The sequence below is a fragment of the Bombyx mandarina genome, chromosome 07 (genome assembly GCF_030267445.1).
Source record: "Bombyx mandarina strain Sakado chromosome 07, ASM3026744v2".
In the NCBI taxonomy this organism is placed as follows: Eukaryota; Metazoa; Arthropoda; class Insecta; order Lepidoptera; family Bombycidae; genus Bombyx; species Bombyx mandarina.
In genome coordinates, this window is record NC_143214.1 from 13,208,258 (window position 1) to 13,231,698 (window position 23,441).

A 23,441-nucleotide genomic window follows, 5' to 3' on the forward strand; every position below is an offset into this window, starting at 1 on the left:
ACGAGGGAACCATTTCTGTATACTCATAATATAATGTGATAATATACTATAATGATATTATACCACCCATATAATGGATACGTTTTTTTTTTTGCTTAGATGGGTGGACGAGCTCACAGCCCACCTGGTGTTAAGTGGTTACTGGAGCCCATAGACATCTACAACGTAAATGCGCCACCCACCTTGGGATATAAATTCTAAGGTCTCAAGTATAGTTACAACGGCTGCCCTACCCTTCAAACCGAAACGCATTACTGCTTCACGGCAGAAACAGACGAGGTGGTGGTACCTACCCGCGCGGACTCACAAGAGGTCCTACCACGTACGTACGTGCGAGAAGCCCCAAAATGTTTTACTACGCATTTCCTATAAAAAAAGCGCGATCCAATAATGAACACCCACGGTGTTTTTGTGTGTTTTCTTTTATTTTTATTAGCTGTTCCGTTTAAAATAATTAACAAAATGAAGTTAACAAAGCATCTCCACTCCCACAGTGTATAAATAAACTCTAGTAGATCTTGGTAACAACTCAGGCGGACTCAGCACGTTCAACCACCAGCAATTACGAAAAATAGTCAAAAAGTAAATGAAAAAAACAACTTATGGAACTGAGAATATAAAGAAAAACCACCGCTCCCCCCAATGAAATAAGGCACAATATCGCTAGGACAACAATTTGTATGAAAACCGTTTCATCAACACGTAATATCTCCCTAAAGATTCGAAAGCAATCACTTTAAAACATTTACGAGTGCCGCAAACGGCTTCCGACGTAACAAAAAAACAATTAAACGTCGCGGTGTCGGTGCAATTAAAAACATTCTTTATTTCGATAGCATTACGAGTCACAGAATAGATTAGAACAAGCAAATTTGTAGAGGTTTTATCGCTTTCGCTATCTCCCGTGGAATGACCGCCGCGTTATGAGTTAGAGTCGTCGTCTGACGCGGATACATAAAGTTTGAAATTTTTATGGTGTTTTATTGGTGTTGGTTCGCTCGTTTGATGGTAAACGGTTATACTGATAAAACAATACGACAACTCGCCTTGAGATCAGTCTGTATCGCCTGCAGTAATTTAATTATCAGTCGTCCCCCACGCCCTACAAACAAATTCCATGTGCATCTAAATAAAACTTATTTTACGATTTAATCTGGCGTGTTATTTTATTCGCGCGAAAACTGAAAGAGGTACACATATTGTCAGTCTAAACGTGCGGGAATTTACCACCACTTTGCGGATTTAACAATTTTAAACTATATTAGCTATACCGGTCTGCTTCGCTGGGTATTTAAATTTGACATTATTATTTCTCACCCCCACGAAGATTCTCATCATTAACGCCCCCGCAACTGGTGTAGGGAGTCCGACACTCATATAAATATTAGCCTATCCATTAAGTACATGTATTTTCTACATGGATGCCAAGTTTCAAGTCAATTGAATGCACGGTTCAGTAGTTATAACGGAACATCCGTATAAACCACTGTAGATTTATACATTAGTATAGATGTTGCACTTGACCTCAAGTTTCAATGGGTAGTTCCTTAAAAACGTGAAGTCGTTTGCATTTAATAAAATGTCTTGACGAATTATTGAAAAAAAGTAAGTAAAATGTCTACTGCATTCAGACAGACGAGTCGAAATTGTAAGTTTTATTTGTTTCGATGTACAATAGTTTATTTGTACCGTTGGAAATGGCGAAATATATTCTCATTTAATTCCGAGTATAAGGCACCCAGAATTAAATGAGAATGTTTCAACATTTCGCATTACCCGAGCCGGAGCTACGCATCCCTAATCTATGAATAAATGCCTGAAAGGTCGACATCTTTCAAGCATCTCTCCCAGGGAATATCCACAGCGCATACTTTTGCCGCCTTTGGCATAATCAGAATGCCTCGCTGCAAATATCTTGAATTTATGCTTTGTACAACGCAAGATTTTATATTGTCGTTATACGTGTATGTATGCGACGAACCTTGATGTGAAAGCTTCAAATATTTAGAGGCTAGCTTTTGCCCGCGACTCCATTCGCGTGGAATAGTTACTTTGGCATAACGCTAAATTTTACCCCCCCACTTCAATTACGTAGAAAGTGAAGATATTTTTGAATTATAGAATGCTAAGGAGCTATTTAAACCCCTATTTTGAAATAGGCAGGCTTTGAAATAGGTACGCAGCGGCTTGGCTCTGCCCCTGGCATTGCTGAAGTCCATGGGCGACGGTAACCACTCACCATCAGGTGGGCCGTATGCCCGTCTGCCTACAAAGGCAATAAAAAAAAAACCTTCTTTATTGGTGCTTCACTTGTATTGGTCTTAGCGTGATGTTATATAGCCTTCCTCGATAAATGGGCTATCTAACACTGAAAGAATTTTTCAAATCGGACCAGTAGTTCCTGAGATTAACGCGTACAAACAAACAAACTCTTCAGCTTTATAATATTAGTATAGATTAATTTTATATTCATTTATTTAGCTTGCTTAGTTTAGTGTCGCGTGGAACATAAGCGAACATCAACCTAATTACGAGATTGATATATGAAATTGTACTTTCTTATCTCGTGTGCTTGAATCAATCAGCGAGACAAGACTACATCAGTGTACAATAACGTACACAGCTGATTGTTCTGATTGAGTGGCTGCCTCTCGACTGATAATTGACTCGAGTAGGTAGTTCATTGAGGTGCGTAGATATGTATAAGTACATGTTTGGAAACTATGAATGTGTTAGATCTAATACGTAGATAGGTGATGGAAAACAATATGACATTAAACATTTATTATTAGATTGAGACGTTTTGTCCTACTTTTTACTGGTGGTAGGAGCTCTTGTGAGTCCGCACGGGTAGGTATCACCACCCTACCTATTTCTGCCGTGAAGCAGTAATACGTTTCGGGTTGAAGAGTGGGGCAGCCGCTGTAACTATACTGAGACCTTAGAACTAATATCTCAAGGTGGGAGGCGCATTTACGTTGTAGATGTCTATAGGCTTCAGTAACCATTTAACACCAGGTGGGCTGTGAGCTCATCTACCCATATATGCAATAAAAAAAAAGTAATTAAGTAACAATTCAAAGCATCCTCATTACTATGAACTAGGTCTTGAACTATGGCTCCATCCACTAAAGTAATCTAGGTCGTTATATCTTCCACCTAACTATGTCTATAAAACTAATTAAACATCGAATTACAAAGTAATTATCTCTATGAATTAGGTTATTGTTCGTAACAATTTTTTTCGAGTATTATCGAATCACCGTTAAACGTATTACGGCCGATTTTATGCTATTTAATGCCAATAATCTTTTACCGGTACACGAATGTCGGTCCGTCACACCGAGCGCCTTAATAACGCACACGATTATATTTATACTTGCTTTTACTTGCAGGCTTGATAATTCATCATCATCATAGTCGGTTGCTCTTGGCAGAGCAGTCGTGGTCATGCAGAATTCTTGCTTATTAAAGCCTTGACAGATGTTTTCCATAGTTCGCGAACCGAGGCCTGGCGCACGGCTCGGTGATGTGATAGTTAAACATTTTGAAATAATGAAAACATATTTCTGCCGTGAAGCAGTAATGCGTACCGGTTTGAAGGCTGGGGCAGCCGTTGCAACTATATTGAGACTTAAGAACTTATATCTCAAGGTGAGTGGCGGCATTTACGTTGTATGATTGTATGGGCTCCAGTAACTACTTAACACCAGGTGGGCTGTGAGCTCGTCCACCCATCTAAGCAATAAAAAAAAAACACGATTTTGCGCATAGCGTTTATATTAAATACTAGCGACCCGCTCTCACTTCGCTTCGAGAACTGTAGTTAATTTCGGGAACTGTAATTATTATCAAAATAATAATGGCAGATTTTTTCCTACTTACTTGACACTTATCCTCTATATTTCAGGTAACCCACATATAAACTATATAGCCTATATATCGACGCTTGAAAGGCAAACGTGACTAAGCGACAATGCGTGAACTTTACAGTAGACCAATTTAAAGTTGAAATACCTGAAAAAAAATCTATTTTCACGAATCTAGCTGTAGGATTGAAATGATTTTAATAGACCTAGAAATATATATTTTTTGCGCATCATATATAGCTATTGCCTATAACTTATGTAAAAAACAGTTATTGTCGCTTAGTCAAGTTTGCCTTTCAAGCGTCGATATGTATTATTCTGCTGTGGCAGTTATATTATCGTAAAGTTTCATCATAATCCATCCAGTAGTTTTTGCGTGAAGGAGTAACAAACATACATCCATACATTCTTACAAACTTTCGCGTTTATAATATTAGTAGGATTATTAGCGTTCGGTAAATACGGAGTTCCAAATATGGCAGCAAAATTAGGAAAATTACACCCAACGTATGCGAAATTAGCAATCTTGTGTATTCTTTTTTATTGCTTAGCTGGGTGGACGAGCAGCCCACCTGGTGTTAAGTGGTTACTGGAGCCTATAGAATCTACAACGCAAATGCGCCATCCACCTTGAGATATAAGTTCTAAGGTCTCAGTTTAGTTACAACGGCTGTCTCACCCTTCAAACCGAAACGCATTACTGCTTCACGGCAGAAATAGGCAGGGTGGTGGTACTTAGCCATGCGGACTCACAAGAGGTCCTACCAACAGTAATATTCTATGTCTTCACAACGAATGTAATCTCAAGGCTTATCTGAATGCTGTTCTGTTATGTTATAAAAATGGCAACTGATTACGCTACATCTAACATTTTTCGTTCCAAATATTTGAATTCACTATCAGGAATATTTTAACTAAACGCAAACGGTGTGATACGAGGACAGACGCTGAAGCCAATATTCGAAGTAATAAATAACTTTAATGGATCGATTCAGAGAGCCGCAGACTGTTAACATATTTTCAGCGACTTTTTTAAAGTCCCATGTGCATGCGGAGAGCGCTGATAATGGCCTCGTGCAAATGTTTATTTGAAAATGTATGTTTCTACGTACCGCTATTTATTTTGACAGGTTTTTATTCGATTACTTGGGTATTGATCGCGACCCGTATATTGACGTGACAACGTCTTATAATTCGATGGAGCCAGTTGCACGCACGAAAAAACATGACTTATGCGTCGTTACCTCGCTCTGAGGCGTTCCAATTAAGGCTTTAAGTGCAAGCGAGAGCGCGCAACGAGCGACAAAGTGGCACAATCGGCCTCCGCGTTCGGCAGCGTTCGACATCTGTCTCTCTCCTACTCGAGTGAGCGATGCATCCGCGTGGACAGCTGCTATCAATAATACATTTACATGTTTTCGTCAAGTATGAAGTTCAGTGAAAAGTGAATGTGGTGTCAATTGTCCATACAAAATATCTATTAAACAAATAAAATTAAAATTTTCTTTTGAAAAATGAAACCATTCAATCAGTATTTTTTTATGACGTTGTCACGTTCAAATATCGTCAGTACACCGACATTACAGACAACCGATTTTTGTGACATATACATTAGTACACTCAGTTTCAACCTACGTGAAACTCCAACCGCTAGTAAGTTGGCACGGATTGGTAGAAATTAACTACAGCGTACCCATAAAATTATTACACGCAACACAATAATCACATTTTGAAACCGCCCGCCATCGCATAACCGGATAACCGGTCGGTTGCCAGAAGCCGGTACGGTCTGGCATTAATTGCCAGAGTTAGCGAATCGCTGGCGGGCCGGTCTAAACCTATTATGAGCGGTTTCCGAGCGAATTCACAACCGGTTAATGATTATGTGTCAATGTGGTGTGAATTAGAAGTGGGCGTTACTTATTTAATGGAGCCTCGTCATTAATTATTGTAAGGTAGTGTTATTAAATTACAATAGATTGATTAATTTAAACTAGGGGTCCCGCAGAAATTCGACTATAATTAATTGGAATTGTAAGTTTGTACACTATTATGATTGTATTTTATACTTCTATAATAGCAAATTTCGCCAAGACTACACTATAAAAATATTAATAAAGACAAACAATATTTAATCTCTTCTCAATTTGACAATATACGTCAAGAACAAAAGTTTGACAATAAATAGTATGTATGCGTGTGTGCGTCAAATACATGGTATGTAGTGTGTGTAATGTTTTCTTTATTGATTTAATGTACCTTTTATGCATTATTTTAAAAATATATTAGCATTGTGAACTTCTTCTCTATATTCTCTATAAGTGTGGAAAGTTTCATACTCCTCCGTCCGCGCAATTTTCGTAAAAAGGGATACAAAGTTTTTGCTTCACGTATTAATATATAGATGCCGCCGCATTAAGCAGAGTGTTCAATGTTAGATCCCTCAAGATTTACTGAATGGGACTACAGTGGAGCAATGTACGTAGGAATTTTCAAGGGTAGAAGGTATTAGAATCTAACGAGTGACTAGGTTGGAGCCTTATAACTTGCAGCTCACTCAGAAGGGAAACGGGTGTAGCTAAAATCAATTTCGCTTTCATATTGTGGATAGCCTAACAGTATGAAAGATAGGATATTTTTTTTATTATTTTAGGGAATTTATTTAGAGAATTATGTATTTGTATTCACGTGTGTCAGGTTTGATTTTTATATATAAGTATGGACAGATTGAAAATAAAATAATAACAAAATTGAATAGTCCAACCAACCTGATAGCCATACTCTTCGCTTTCAAGTGATGCCATCTCTGATTCATCTCATCCAGTCTCCTCTGCAGCATGACAGCGTCTTCTTGAGAAGACAGGCTGCCCAGGAGTCGCCGGCCAGTTCCAGTGAGCGATGCGTACACATTCCTGTGAGTCTCGATCTCCGATTGCAGATCCTGGAAATAATTGAGTATATTTAGTTATAACGTTTTTGACGTGACAACGTCTTATAATTTGATGGAGTCGGCTGCATGCACGAAAAAACATGACTCATGCGGCGTTACCTCGCTCTGAGGTAACGCCGTATGGTAACGCTCGTCAATTGTTTATAGCAACGATAATTGCGGCGATAAAGGTAATGATTCTTTCGATATTAAATATAATAATATGTTCAGTGATATATTGGCGAATATTCGTGCTTTCATCATTAAAATAAATAGCATCGGTCCGCTAGTGCAGTGATTGTAGGTTATGCTATAATTGACAAAACTAAACTAATAATCTATAAGTTAATAGAACTATTTCACGATGAGTAAAAAACCATTCCATCAGTATTTTTTTATGACGTTGTCACGTTCAACTATCGTCAGTAAACCGACTTTACAGACAACCGATTTTTGTAATCTTGGCTTTTTGCCAACGTGATCACCCCGATGTTACGTTATGATCGTTCTAAAGTTGAATTTTGGTGTTTTAATAACAAAAGCGAATTGTATCTCTTTGAGTTCACAAAATAAGTTAACTTTTAGCGTTCAGGCGAAATACTACACATCTTTACATTCCATTATCAACGTATGTTAAGTTTTTGTTAAACATTTCAGAGCATATAAAATCAATCCGAAGTTATTTATTAAAAGAAAAACGATTAGAATTTTTGCTTAGCTTTTGACTAAAGAAATCACGTCCAATAACTACAATCGTTTATCAACAAGAATCCTTAATATCCTTGACTCGTATAAACGTGAAAAATTGACAAACAAAATTCGCGTGAGTAAAAACTTTGTACAGCGAACGTAAGCGAGCAATTTCTTCGGACCCTGGGAGACTGGTGACAAATGAAAGGCTTTTGTCCGAAGAATGCCTCAAACTGGACTCGTACTCTCCTAGAAATATATATATCGAATTGTGTCCATATTTTACTGTAACGTTGTCTTTGTCTCTTCATTGTTATTTTTCTCGTGTGATCTTTCAAGTAAATGAATCTTTGTAAATTAAGCTTCGATTTTCTGAAAGGTACGATTTGTGTTTTTGATTAAGGTTATAGTTTGTTATGAAAGTAGATAATGGTTTTTATATATGAACAAAATGCGGGTGTGGATATTAACCTTGCGTTGCCTTCTTTTCGCTACTTGGGAATACCGGTTAGCCAATATCAAAAAACTTATCTAAGTTTATTGGGGTCTATAAGGTATCTTTTTTTTTTATTGCTTAAATGTGTGGACGAGCTCACAGCCCAAGTGGTTACTGGAGCCCATATACATCTACAACGTAAATGCGCCACCCACCTTGAGATATAATTTCTAAGATCTCAGTATAATTACAACGGCTGCCCTACCCTCGAGACCGAAACGCATTACTGCTTCGCGGCAGAAACAGGTAGGGTAGTGATACCTACCCGTGCGGATTCACAAGAGGTCCTACCACCAGTAAAAAATCTATATTCAAACTAGAAACTTGTATGTTAGTGACAACTTATTCTAACTCATATCTCTGTTCGTGACTAACAAATGAATAAATCTTTCAATCAATACAATAGGGTGAAGATTTAGATCTCATGTCTTAATATAAGTTGGTTGGCGTTGTTTTCTTTGTGATGTCTCTGAACTCCGAACATCACTGAACATCAGATCAGCCGGTCTCTATGTCAACAGCAAATAATAAACTCTGGATAGACAGCGGCTTGGCTCTGCCTCTGGCATTGCTGACACCCATGAGCGACGGTAACCACTCACCATCAGATGGGCCGTATGTACGTCTGACTAAACGAGCGCTAAAAAAAATTAAATTATAAAAATGAATATTAATATTTTATACCCATATCTATACTAAAAATGTATTTCAATCCCAATAAAATATTCTCATGATATAATCTTATAGTTAAATCAATAACCTTAAAACCAAAGAACCGGTTGTTTACATTTAGCTGTAAATGTTTAGTTAACAGATCGCTCGAGGCAACGGTTATCTCCTGGTTTCAACCGGATTAGTTGCGAAACTAACCGGGCGTGTTTACTTGTATCGATGTTATCCGGTACGAAGATGTGGTTACGTTAAGTTTTATCTCGTGTTGTGTTGTTAAAATTTACTTTTATTGTACATAAGTAATACAATAAGACATAATTTTCATTTGTTCGCGCGTAAGTTATTAGATTTTTTAATGAATATCAAATGTTTTTCGTCACATTAAATGTAAGTATCATCAAAAATAATTATGTATTTTTTATACAAAAGCAAAGCAATTTTCTTCAATTAAGGTGGAAAAGTGATTCGTTCACTTTTAGTATTTTATTTGTAATGAAAGTTTGACGTGGGTAACACCACAAAATTCATTCTGACAAAATATTCCGTGACCTGATCACCGCTTGCTATCACCGAATGATGCCGATTTGTTACATACAGTGATAGCACGCGGTGATAGTCTGTTCAGATATTATTCAGGTATCCGACACCAAACTCCAGGACTTAATGGGAATACAATTTCCTTCTCATATTTCGTTACTAGCATTTCTTTATCTCTTCTCATCTGATTTTAAATAGGATATGCTGCAGAAATAACCGTTTTTCCAATGCCAATGATTTAGATCATACTGCTAAAGGTAATCACATTGCAGTGTATAAGGCTCTAGCAAAATCTTAACATCAGTATGACCACATTAAAAAGCGGGAACATTTAGAGTTAAAATTTAACAATTTTAAACACAGCAATCTTAATGAGAAAATGTACGGTGCACAAATTTGTTTAATAACATGCGGGCCTTCACTTTTAGGCTTGAATCGCCTGTGTGGTCGGGGCTTATAGTAATGTTATTTCATATCGATAATCCCGTAAATACTACGTTTTCATAAGATTTTCAAATGACATGATACAAAATTTCGCCTTAAAACTTTCGACTATTAAAAGCGAGCAGTGTCTAACATAAACAATTAAAATACATAGCTTTACAGCTTCGTTCTACTAGGCTACCTTAAGCTCTCCCAGCTTACTCACTGTTAACAATTCAAAAACGATACTATTAAAAACAGAATTTGGATCCATAACGCAAATATTAGCGTTCAAAAGTCGAGGCATCATCGATCAAGTTTCAAAGCTTGAAATACAAACATCGATAAATCTTCCCAGCACTAGAGCCGTCGGGAATTATTGATGTTGTTTACTTTAGCTATCGGCACACGCGCAAAAACACCCTTTAATAATATTAAGGGTGCATTATAATAGGGTTCGATAAGAGCCTTGTGTTACGCCCTTTATAATTTCAAGGCTGGTTTGGGGAGATCAAAATGGAAGTAGGAATGTTTTTAGTGTGCGTAATTGCACGAGCGTTTCTTATGTATGTTATAAGTTTGGGAAACGGAGCAGTTGTCAGCTTTTCTCGTCACGTAAGAAAAACAGAAAAGGAATAGATCTCCGTAAACTCAGGGATTCGGAACAAAGAAATTGTCCTTCTCCACCAGAAGTTGGGACAGTTCATTACGGCCTACACCAGTAAAACTTTAATGTAGCGTAATTAAACCTTGAAATTCTCTCAAAATCTGTCACCCGGAGCTTAAAGAGTTTAAATTTGAACCAACCGTTAAGAAACTTTAAAGTTTGAAACTTAAGTGTTCGCCCTTCTCTGACCGAAACGCGTTAATGTTCGTTTATAAGTTTAAATACACCATTATACATTACGGAGTTGGATCAGGGAATCGTTACAAACTTAATTTGTACGTAGCGAGGACTGCGCGGCCATTGTATTTTATTTGTTGCTAGATAATCGAGAACATTCGAGGTGTGATGAAGATATAAAATGCGAATTTGGGAGTGCAGCTCGTTTTTAGATTCTGAGAATTGACCTGTTTAACTACATTCTTATTATGCGAATTCACTTTTTTATATTATTATGATCGAGTGAAATTTTGAATATTCTTCTTGTTTTTTTTATTTATTGCTTATTTGAGTGGACGAGCTCACAGCCCACCTGGTGTTCAGGGATTACTGGAGCACATAGACATCTACAACGTAAATGCGTCACCCACCTTGAGATATAAGTTCTAAGGTCTCAGGTATAGTTACAACGGCTACCCCACTCTTCAAACCGAAACGCATTACTGCTTTACGGCAGAAATAGGCAGGGTCACAAGAGGTCCTACCACCAGTAATTACGTAAATTATAATTTTGCGGGTTTGATTTTTACTACACGATGTTATTCCTTCACCGTGGAAGTCAATCGTGAATATTTGTTGAGTACGTATATAATGTATTTATTGATTTAAATCAAAATACAGTTTAGCTTTGTAAAACTATAGCAATTGAGTTGCTCTTATAAAGAGAAACAACATTTAAAGCTATTGCTTCACCATTATTTTTATATCTTTTTATATTTTAATATTGCAAAAATGCTCTTTATATGTCTAATGTTCTAATGTTTCAATAATCGAAATTCTATTTATGTCATCTATAGAAGAATGATATAAATAACATATTAACCTCTTTAAGGATTAATCGTATAGAGGTTACACGTATTTCATTAGAAAAATTGGTACCCGCCTGGGATTCGACCACCGGTGCATCGTCAGTTAAGAAATGCACCGGACGTCTTATCCTTTATGTCACGACGACTTACAAGAACTAAACATTATTAATAAACATAGCTCAAAAATTAAGGAGATTGCAATAAGAAGAATTTTTAATATAGTAATTTGTTAGGTATGTATGTTATTTCGGTCCTGGCAAATTTGATATTCAACGGCACCGCATTACTCCGGTTAAAAAAAAATTAAAACTTACCGCGATCGTCCAATCAGTATTCGGTTCGTGTTTACCGTTCGCGCGCCGAATTGATCCGGTTTTTGTAGCTAGTTGGTTTTCATTCATTTCAACCGGTCATAATAGGAATTCGCATTAATTGATATTCGTTATTGTTCTCGATCGGTCGCGGGTTCCCTTTTAATTAATTTTTAAATTTTCGTTTCTGTTTCAGCATCTCAAAATTGATTCGGTTTTGCAATATTGTATTTTAAGTGTATCTACTTTATTGAAAGCGCTATCATTGTCGTTTTTAGGCAGGAGTATGAAGACGGGATAATGAAGAAATGATTTTTGTAAAATTATTTCATTAAATTTCTTACTGTGAACAAAACAATTACGTCAGGAATATAATTGATTTTTTGGATTTTTTGATTTTTACAACAATTTTAAGTTCTTTACCGTAAAAACTTAATTCATAGATATAACTCATATTTTGTAATTAAATTATTCTACCCTCCCTCATAATTTCTATTTTATAATAACTATAGATCACCAATTGTGTTGTAAATAGGTTTTTTCGACCTTCCGACTCGAATACGCTACTTCTTCGCGGTTGAAATAGGCAGGGCGGTAGTAACTACATACGCGGACTCATGAGATGCTCTACCACCAGTAATTACGCAAAGTATACCTGTTATGGGTTTATTTTTATTACACGATATAATTATATAATTACATAAGTTCTCGTGAAGGTCAGTTGTGAACATTTTTTTTAATATTTTTTTTTGCTTATATGGATGTACGAACTCACAGCCCACCTGATGTTAAGCGGTTACTGGAGCCCATAGAGATCTACAACGTAAATGCGCCACCCACCTTGAGATTTAAGTTCTAAGGTCTCAGTATAGTTACAACGGCTGCCCCACCTTTCAAAACGAAACGTATTACTGCTTCACGGCAGAAATCGGGCGGGGTGGTAGTACCTACCAGCGCGGACTCACAAGAGGTCGTACCACGTGTGCTAAGTACGTAATTCATTACAAAAAATGGTGCCTGCCTGTGGGATTTGAACACCAGTATAATCGCATCGTTCGCAAAACCGTAACCACAGATTACTTTCACACTATTGTTTACGTTAACCGGATATCCGGGTGGGATCGATGTGTTTATCTTCACCCGCTTCGGACGCCATGCGCATATTATAGACGGCTCCCGTATATTAATCCGGGTATACGGAAGGTTTGTTTGTCATGTCTTTATTCAACGTGCTTTCCATATTTCCATATTCGAACCTCATTGCGTCTATAGGTCGCAATATAGGTTAGCAGTGTCGGAAGTGTAGACGAACTGGAGGGCTTAAGGTAGGAGATGAGGCGTATTGTGAAGCAATCACGTTAAGTCGTCGTGGCCTATAGGATAAGAGGTCCGGTGCATTCATATCTAACGATGCACCGGTGTTCGAATTCCACAGGCGGGTACCAATTTTTCTAATGGAATACGTACTTAACAAATGTTCACGATTGACTTCCACGGTGAAGGAATGACATCGTGTAATAAAAATCAAACCCCCAAAATTATAATTTGCGTAATTACTGGTGGTATGACCTCTTGTGAGTCTGCACGGGTAGGTACCACCACCCTGCCTATTTCTGCCGCGAAGCAAGGGTGAGGCAGCCGTTGAACTATACTGAGACCTTAGAACTTATATCTCAAGGTGGGTGGCGCATTTACGCTGTAGATGTCTATGAGCTTCGGTAACCACTTAACACCAGGTGGGCTGTGAGCTCGTTCACGCATCTAAGCAATAAATAAAAAAAAACACCAACCTTATAAGGCTAGCCTTAAGGTAGCTTCGTCTGCACGTTTACAGCCAAATAAATAAGTTTTCATATCCTTTAAGTGAACAGTGACATTTTGTTCTCTTTGTTAGTAGTCCAATAACCGCTACCACATTTATCCAAACAAAAGGCTACTAACGAGTTAACGATGGGAATATCGTGCACAGCGACTTAATTAAAAAAAATTTAATAGATTCAATGCATTAAATATAATTAACAAATTTTTAAAAGTACAAATAACATGAATTTAGTTTATGCTTAGTTGCATTTTCTTAATTTTTTGATGAAAATAAAAATAGTAACAAAAATAGTGAGTGTTTATTAAAAAAACAAACGTACACCTATTTGCCAATGCTCCTGAATAGGGATACGAAATCCTCTGTACATTAACTATTTATTTACATGCGAAGGACAAAGGCGTTGATTTATTGAGGAGAAATGATCCTCTATAATATTCCAACGCTACGAGTGTTACAGAGTCCTTAAATTTATATTTCATTTTCATTATTTTGTGGTAAGATTTTTATCAACACAGTACAACAAAACAGTGGTCGCATGCTTCTGGTGTTCTTATTTATTAACTCCCTAACTTATTAACTAGTAAGTCGTCGTGGCCTAAAGGATAAGACGTCCGGTGCATTCGTTGTTGCGATGCACCGGTGTTTGAATCCCGCAGGCGGGTACCAATTTTTCTAATGAAATACGTACTTAACAAATGTTCACGATTGACTTCCACGGTGAAGGAATAACATCGTGTAATAAAAATCAAACCCGCAAAATTATAATTTGCGTAATCACTGGTGGCAGGACCTCTTGTGAGTCCGTACGGGTAGGTACCACCGCCCTGCCTATTTCTGCCGTGAAGCAGTAATGCGTTTCGGTTTAAAGGGTGGGGTAACCGTTGTAACTATACTGAGACCTTAGAACTTATATCTCAAGGTGGGTGGCGCATTTACGTTGTATATGTCTATGGGCTCCAGTAACCACTTAATACCAGGTGGGCTGTGAACTCGTCCACCCATCTAAGCAATAAAAAAAATTAAAAAACTCCCAGTTAGGTAGACAAGTATACGACTCACCTTCTCATTAGTGGTTAGCGTTTGGACAGAGCCATGATGGTACTACATAAGAGTTAGAATCTACTTAATAATTTCGCTCGATAGCTTTTAGGACTTTATTAATCTTAGTATTGACTGTGAGTGAGCTCTTGTTAACACCCGCAACACATGTTATACTTCTTTATAAATATGTTTTTGTTAATCCACATATCGATTCAAAAGTTCGGCTGAAATTTACCAGAAAACGGTCCAGGACCTGGCGGGAGTCACATAACAAACAGCGGAGATGGTAAACTGAAATTTACATCCGAAATTGATAGCCTACTGTATTTACAAAAACGGCTACACATAAGTATTATATACTATACATAAATACTAATTATAAAAGTACTGCATGAAAGCATGTTAAACAAATATTAATTACATACACGAAATAAAAATTAAGCAACAAATTACCTTGTATAAATTCAAGATGGGCTCATTACATTCAAAAAACACTTAATTCCGTCGAACAATAATTCATCAAGTTATTAAAGGTAGAGGGAGAGGAACGATTCGTCTTCCCCTTGTCTAGAGGGGGAGGGAAGATTTATTGCGTGCCAGATTTACCTGAGCACTTTTATACGCGACGATCCGGACATAGAGTACTTATCCCGGTAGAGGGTGAACTGCAATTTAAACATTTTGGTGTTTCTTTTTGTGTTTTTTTTATTGCCCTTGTAGGCAGACGAGCATACGGCACCTGATGGTGAGTGGTTACCGTCGCCTATGGACTTCAGCAATGCCAGGAGCAGAGCCAAGCAGCTGCCTACCGTTAAGTACTCTCCACAAGCCTCGTTTGAAGAAGGATATGTCATAGCGCTCGGGAAACACCGTGGAGGGGAGTTCATTCCAAAGCCGGAATAAGCTCCCCTGCCAGGATTCTTAGTGGCAGACGCTTGGTTGGGCCTAAAGTTGGTGAAAGGGGCTGAATTGGACTTCATCAAGGTTTCGTTCCTAAAGAACTGCTCCAGGCGGAATGTTGTAAGCTTTCAGCTTTTTTACAGCACCTGACCTCAAAAGTTATGCGTATTCAGTGTGTCGAGCTTTGTTCAGTGGAGATGGGACTCATCATGAGGCGTTAGATTGAAGTCTCAGTTACATAGGATTAATCTAATATTAACGACTATTAACTAAGACTACGATTCTTGAGTAAAGACAAAATAGCAGGACAGCAAATATTATTACTGTCGCGGAGTGACGTAACCTCTTATACAAGAACAAAAGAAGTTAAACAAACAACTAGACCTCATGATCATTTTAAGTCTTCTGTATGTGTATAAACTTTTAGCGCTTCTAAATTTGAAGTCAGCATTATATTTAAGTGTCAGCATACAACGTCTCAGTCGCCCGTGACGTCACGTTGTCTGTCGTTAAAACCTCGAAATTAATGGAACGAAAATAATAATTGCGAGAATAAGTTTTTGGAACGGGAAAAAACCGGGAAGAAACGTCCGTAACGTAAGATTTTTATTAGTAATGCACACAGTGTACGACTTAACTTTGTAATAACGTACAAAAAATAAAATATTTTTTTATCATTCATTTACCACGATCTCAGAGGGTTCGTTTGCGCAATACACTAATTCTTATGCAAACAACCGTGAATGAAGTGTACCACAATAAGTTCGCACGTTACCGAATGACCGTGGGTTGTTGCGAAACTTCCAGTTTTATTTTCTTTATACCTCGAATAGAACGTAAAATTAATATTTTTATAATAAGGAACTTCGTTCTTATTCGGTGTCCCACGACACCACACATTTTTTTTTGTTAAATTAGATAACCATCCTCTCTCGTCTTCCTCCGTTTTTATTCTGTGATCGGCCACAGGTGCGCGTTAACCTGCCAGCGGAGTATCGTTAAATTGATACAGTTCTCTCGGCGAAACCTCTCAACTAAGTACGTCAGTTTGCGATTTACATAACTTTAATAAAGTCCTAACTGTTTTAGATGCTGAGTATTATACTAAATTGTAGAACGAATCTGATGAAGAGGCTTGCGGTATGAACTGCTACTGAGTGGTCTCTCTGAAATGCCTCGGGAGAAACTCGTGGAGACAAATTTTGGTAACCACATCACAGGCAGGTAGCCTCTCAGCTTCTGACGTGATTTATAATGCATCGGGGACATGAATAACCATGACATGACACCACTTCTGAAAATTCAGTAAGAGCTCACTTTTTTTCCTGTCTATGCTGATAGCCTTGAGAGGCTATTTCAGCTTCGCCATCATGTAGGTGAGCTCACGGGGCTTAAACCGGAATGTTGCTAACACTAGCCCTAGCAAGAGCAGTGCTTCGCAGAATCTACCACCGGATCGGAAACGCGACCCACTGAGAAGATCCGGCGAGAAACTCAGTGGGCTGTGTCTATGGGTTATTTCACTCGTCGAGTCCTTCGTCGCAAGCGACGGGTTCGACAAGGACGGTGACCGGTGCTTGTGGTACCTAGCACCGTTAGCGGATCGGGAGGATCCGTAATGACATGTTTTGGGCGACGTCGACTGTTTACGATTCGGTCTACAGGATCGGGTATGTAATTTCCAGCGGCCACCGGTTTTTTAGGTAATAAGCATGAATAATAAGCATAGGTAATAAGCATGATAATAAGCATTGGCTGGAAAATTTCTTGTACTATAAATATTTGTGAATGAGTAAAGTTTTTTAGAAACTCCACAAACACGAAAAGTTATCAAATGATGAACGCTCCCCGACGACTTTCTCAATATCAGGAAACTAAACAACGTATGCTATATTCATACTTTTTGGCACGCACGAAGTATGTTAGAGTTCAGGTTTGGAGCAAATGCAACTATGGAAATGAGGCATTAAAATTTACAAGATTTCCATAATTTGTTTTCTAGATATAATAGGAGCAATATGGATTGTTCCGGTCCGGTATAATGGTGTGATTTGGTTCCAAAAAAACATCCTCGGTATTATGTAACACGCATTAGTCAAGAACGCCAGAACAGTTTTGAAGCAAATCCAAGAAAAATCACATTTCAATTTCCATTTGCTATTCGTAACCTAAAAAAAGGTATTCCCCAGTGACGTAAAGACATCTTATTCTTTCCAAAACTAAGCCGACCCGAGATGTGAAAAAAACGGGCACGTCTCAAAACCACCACACGTCAACCGGTTCCATTATGCTAATAACACACGGGAAACCGGTCGAAACTAACCGGTTAAGGACTTGAGAATTAACCCGGACAAATTGTTCGGTTGAAGAGGATCGTCGCGTGGTTCGAATCTGTAATTAACCGGATTAAGTCGGTTGTGAACCGGACGGTGACCAAGTGACAAGGCCTGTTTTTGCAGAATTCGTTTCTGTAATCTCCTGTTGAGCTCGTGTCATGTATTTTAAGATTTATATTTGAATTCCATGAATTAGATATTGTATGTGAGGTATATTAGAGGTATTTAACATAAAAATATATAGCTCTTTTTCTTTTAGTTGCATGACACAATTTTTACAAAATGAATTTAAGTCGCAGATGACTTACTGTAATACAAAAACTCAGCCCTCAGGAAATTTCACTACGTACTTTTACATTTTTTCCTACACATAGGGTGTTTTGGTCAGCTATAGAGTATGTGTTTGTATGTGTGAAAATAGCGTGAGGCTATCATCTAATATCTATTGAATGTTCGGAGAATTAATAGGAGTCTGAGCAAAGCTACTTAGTATAAGCTTAAAAACAAGAGGGACACAAATTTTTCTTCTCATGTTCCGGATTCCAAGTAAAAAATGGCTTCCAAAATAATGACTTAACATGATTCCATCTAAAACAAAACAAATGATCCTTACAGCGGCTCCCCCTTACTTCGAAAACCGCGAAGAAAAAACAATAAATCAATCCAGGATAATCCAGCACGATAACCGACCTTGTAACCTTTCGGCTAACTTAAAAGCGCAACCGTTTCAAACGAAGTGAATAAATCAAGTCGCAAACGACTGCAGAACCGGATCAGGCGCGTAATCCGCACCCTGGTAACCGGTTGTAACTGGATTTTACCGGATATAACTGGCCCGGGCACCTGCGATAACGACCGGTTGCGACTGTGCGGAGCGCTTGCTTTGCTCGCTCGGTCGTGACTCGCTTTTGTGGATTTTATGAGTCGAATCATGCGTGATTTTTAGCGGTACATTCCTTTGGATATCGGAAGTTATTACTTGTTTTGTTCTACATGTTCTGTTATCAGATAATGTTGTATCATGTGGTGGGGAGACGTAAAAATGACTTAGTTGTTAAGCGTGGTTAGTTGGCTGGTTGTCTTCAAATCGGCATGGTCCGTGGTCGGTCTCGTATTAGTCATATTATTTACTTATCCAAATCTTTACAGAGTAAGTTCGGTACAAGGTATGTGTATGACATGTTTATCAGTGTTTTTACAATATTTGAGTTAGGAAGTCAACCCTTCCGGGGCTGGCTGTATGAAGCTATAATTGAATACAAGGAGAGGACCATTCGGTTGATCGATAATACTGTTCTTACGGATTGTTTGAAACCTTCACGGAGGAACTCCAGTTCTCTCTGTGTTTTGTAGAGCATTTTCCACGTGCAGTGCTTTCAAAAATTGTTTGCTTTGGTTCCATCATCCCTATATTACCGTAGCAAAGAACTACCCACGCGTTTTATATTGGAAATGATTTATATTGTAAGAATGCACGGGTGAGTATCCTATTTGTTTTCTACCTATTTCGACCGCGAAGATATCATACGTTTTCGGTTGCAAAAGTGCCACATTGAAGTTGACCTTCAAACGAGGCTTGTGGAGAGACTTAACGGCAGGTAGTGGCTTAGCTCTGCCCTTGGCATTGCTGTCGTCTATGAGAGATGGTAATGTCTTACAAGGGAATTAAAGAAAAGTGGATGTGCTTGCTGTCTATAGACTATAAAAAAATTGTGAAATCGTCTACCAATTTCAGCCAGTAGAATATTCAAGAGGTGGAGTCTGTACGAAAATATTTCCGACGAATAACGGAGAAATTGTAGTAATTCATGGTTCATCCACTGCCCCTTCATAATAGCCCAACGCAATACTACCGTATATTCAGTGCACCAATAATTTGTCGTAAATATGTATAGAGGCTTTTGGTGAAGACATTCGATGAACAGACACGTCGGGTCGTTCTAATAATTTTCAGTTACAATTTAATTTCGAATTCAAAAGCAAGACGTTGCGTCTACGGGGCGGCACGTGCGGCCCGAACTGAACGTGGCGCGATCTAAACGACACAGGGCTGCCCCTCCAAACTAATAAAATATTTATTACTAGCGACCCGCCCTCGCTTCGCTTCCGAAACTGTAATTTATTATTGATTTTTCCACTATTTAATGGATGTTATTATACATATAAAACTTCCTCTTCAATCACTATCTATTAAAAAAACCGCATCAAAATCCGTTGCGTAGTTTTAAAGATTTAAGCATACACAGGGACAGACAGATATAGGGACAGAGAAAGCTACTTTGTTTTATACTATGTACTGATTGTGAATTAAGCATCCTCGATTAAGATTTTTAGGCAGCGGCTTGGCATTAGGCAGTGGCTTGGCTCTGCCCCTGGCATTGCTGAAGTCCACGGGCGACTTAACCGCTCACCATCAGGTCCTATATGCGCGTCTGCCTACAAGGGCAATAAAAAAAAAGAAAGATATTTACTAAAAGTTTTACTGTAAGAAGCCATACGTAGATGAGCGAGAGCTCTATAGAAATAGAGATTTAAACAATATTTCATAACACACTAGCTCAACGTACTCTTCAACTCTAATCCGAAAGAAGCCCTGATATTTTGATAAGAATTAAATCTCATATGGAGTATCTTAAACGAGCATTAAATACCATAGAATGAATAGAGATTTCATTTGTGTCATGTTTGTTTCAGGGGTAGCGGCAGGTTGTGGTGAATCTAAATGCTATGATAACTAAACTATAAAAATTAAGTACCCCATAATATCTGCGCCGATTTTGACCGTAGTCCTTGAAGATATTTCATATTCCTTTATGTGTTATTTTCGACGATTTTCTTCGTTCTGTACTCTTAAGATACTCATCTTAATAGCTCAGAATGAACATTTTTTTTGTATTGAAGAAAGACAGAACAAGGCTGGCTTACCATCCTGTTTGTTCATTAGTCTTTTTAATTTAAATATATTACAGTAATTGAAGTATCCAGTCTTTTTGACCGACCCTTAAACCAGCTATACCATGGCAAACAATAAACAAAGCAAATAATATCTAAATTAAATGTAAGCCTCTCCGCGCTTCGCAGCCCACAACCCTAATCAGGCTGAAACCGGTTAAAGCCGGTTACGACCGGACGGGACCAGGTGTAAACGATATTTTCTGCTATGAACTCGTAATGTACTTGACAAATTGACGTATTTGCCGCGCTTATAAACGCTCCGAGCTCTATTAATGTTTGGGAAATGTAAACGGTCGTGAAACGCTTTCTTAGATAGCTTTATGTTTTTGCTGAACTGACTCGCGTGTGTTTGATGGCTATGAGTTTTTATTGCTTACATATCGACATGTGATTAATTACAATTTCGCAGTTCAATCTCGTGTTTGTGCTATTCGTTATATAACTATGTATAATAACTGTCATTTCTCAAGTTAAGTGGACGAGTTCATGGTCCACCTGGTACCAGGTGTTTTTGGAGTCCATAAACATCACTAAATGGCACCACCCTCGTTTAGAGATGAGGTGAAGTCCTCAATTGTGTCGTCCTACTCTACAAATTTGACATTACGCTTGACACGGTTTTCCTAATGTGTTCTGAGGACTTGTTCGAGTGATCATCTTACAACTCGCCACTGGAGGAGTTCATCTCTGCAACTAGGTAACTCATTCATCTACAGTGCCTTATTAAGAGAACTTTTTTGCAACGTAACGATGAGAATGAACCCTTCTCAGCCTTCCTTGAGATTTCTGATGAAAGCAATTGTGGCAATGCAATCGCACTTTATTCTCCAAATATTAAGGTGGTTAACGGGATTAAAATTGTACTAGTCCCAGTTTACAGCAGATATGAGTGCGTCTTCTCATCCAAAGTAATAAAAGTCGACTCTAAATCTAAAGTAATTAATTGCTTTGGCAATATTAGCGAGATATGATACGCGAGTATATCATCTAAATTAATTATTTGCAAAATAGGAGGAATTCTAATACGTTATTATCCATACCTCAAAAGCCAAGTTTATATTACATAATATCATCAAGCTTATTACGACGGGGTGAGCTGTTTAATATTCATGCGAAGGGAATGCGTTTAATTTTAAATTATTGAGTTATGGTTGTCAAAGCTTTTTGGGGATGCGGTGTAGAAAACAGAGTTGTTGAAAGTAATTTTATTTTTTTCGTTATATTATTTATAAGAGAAATTCCGTGCTGTATGTAAGCCATGTCGCAGCTTAACCGCGGGTTAAGTCATTTTAGGATTAACAGTTTCGTAGTCATAGGAGAGAGATGTCATGGATCTAATTAACGGATTTGCTGTAACGTGAAATCGACGGGGGTCATGAGGTCGTCCCATCCCTTAATCCGGAGTGGGATACGAACTCCCTGTGCGTATTCACAACGCGCCTTGCCAACACTCATTTTTACAAACAAAATCTATACTATATTAATACGTGAAGCAAAAACTTTGAATCCCTTTTTACGAAAATTGCGTGGACGGAGGAGTATGAAATTTTCCACACTTATAGAGAATATAGAGAAGAAGTGCACAATGCAAATATTTTTTTTAAATAATGCATAAAAGATACATTAAATCAATAAAGAAAACATTACACACACTACATACCATGTATTTGACGCACACACGCATGCATACTATTTATTGTCAAACTTTTGTTCTGGACGTATGTTGTCAAATTGAGAAGAGATTAAAATATATTGTTTGTCTTTGTTAATATTTTTTGTAGTGTAGTCTTGAAGAAATTTGTGATTATAGAAGTATAAAATGCAATCATAATAGTGTACAAACTTACAATTCCAATTAATTATAGTCGAATTTTGACTACTGCGGGACCTCTAGTTATCTTAAATGCTTGTTTATAAATGGAATTCTAAACAAGTAATGTTACTTAAAGTTTAACTTACCATTTCGAAATGCCTGAATTCCGCCAACAGTACATAATTGATGTGCACAAACCGGGCGTCCTCGCACGACCTCGACTTTACCCTGTAGCCCGGTTTGTTGAAGTAATACTTGTAACCCGTGTAATCCGAACTGTCTAGGTTTATTTTCAGGCCGCCACTGAAGCCCCAATCACCACCGCAGCCGCGACAAACACCTTTGGTTATAAATTTTTCCCATTGTCTTTGTGTGGTAGCAGCCGTGGCTGTTCGACCGGTTTTTTGGTTCAATAAATGTTCTGATACAATTTGACATGTTAACGGGCATTGACCAGCCCCCGCCCGGGCTAGGCGGGGGCGGCCCGGCCATGTGCCTGAGTTCTCTTCGAACCTGGGACCGATGGAGGGCCTTTGCAGCTTCCACTCTTGAAATCTGTTGCCGTCAGCTGGCGGTCTCCACCTCCATTTGGATATCACACGTAATTTTTCTTTTCAAACTTTTCTCACGAATCACACAGAATTATTCGATCGTTCGTTTATTTTGTTATGATTGTAATATTTGTTTGTCATCTGAATGGTATTCGTTATTATGTTACACTTTATATATTTCATGTCAGAGTTGTGTCAATGGTGTTTGTGCTATCAATCCCGAATTTCTTTCTTTATTAAAACTGTTGGCCATTTAACGTTAATTATATTATAATGCCTGCTTGGCAAAAATAGACCTACCCGTGCGCATTTATAAGAGGTCTGTATAATACGCAGCACCCTGAATAATACGTTGAAAATACTTTAGTTATTTTTAAGACATCCACGGCAAGATATGGGGCCTA

General features: G+C 38.0%; 1 protein-coding gene across 7 annotated transcripts in view; it reads right to left on the bottom strand.

Moving 5' to 3' along the window:
- Positions 1–23,441, bottom strand: part of LOC114251819 (dystrophin, isoforms A/C/F/G/H) — a 480,975-nt gene that overhangs the window by 81,580 nt on the left and 375,954 nt on the right. For all 7 annotated transcript variants that reach the window (XM_089728894.1, XM_089728893.1, XM_089728897.1 and 4 more), the window contains one exon: positions 6,638–6,810. In XM_089728894.1, coding sequence (XP_089585020.1) covers positions 6,638–6,810 — 173 coding nt within the window. The remainder of the gene's footprint in view (positions 1–6,637; positions 6,811–23,441) is intronic.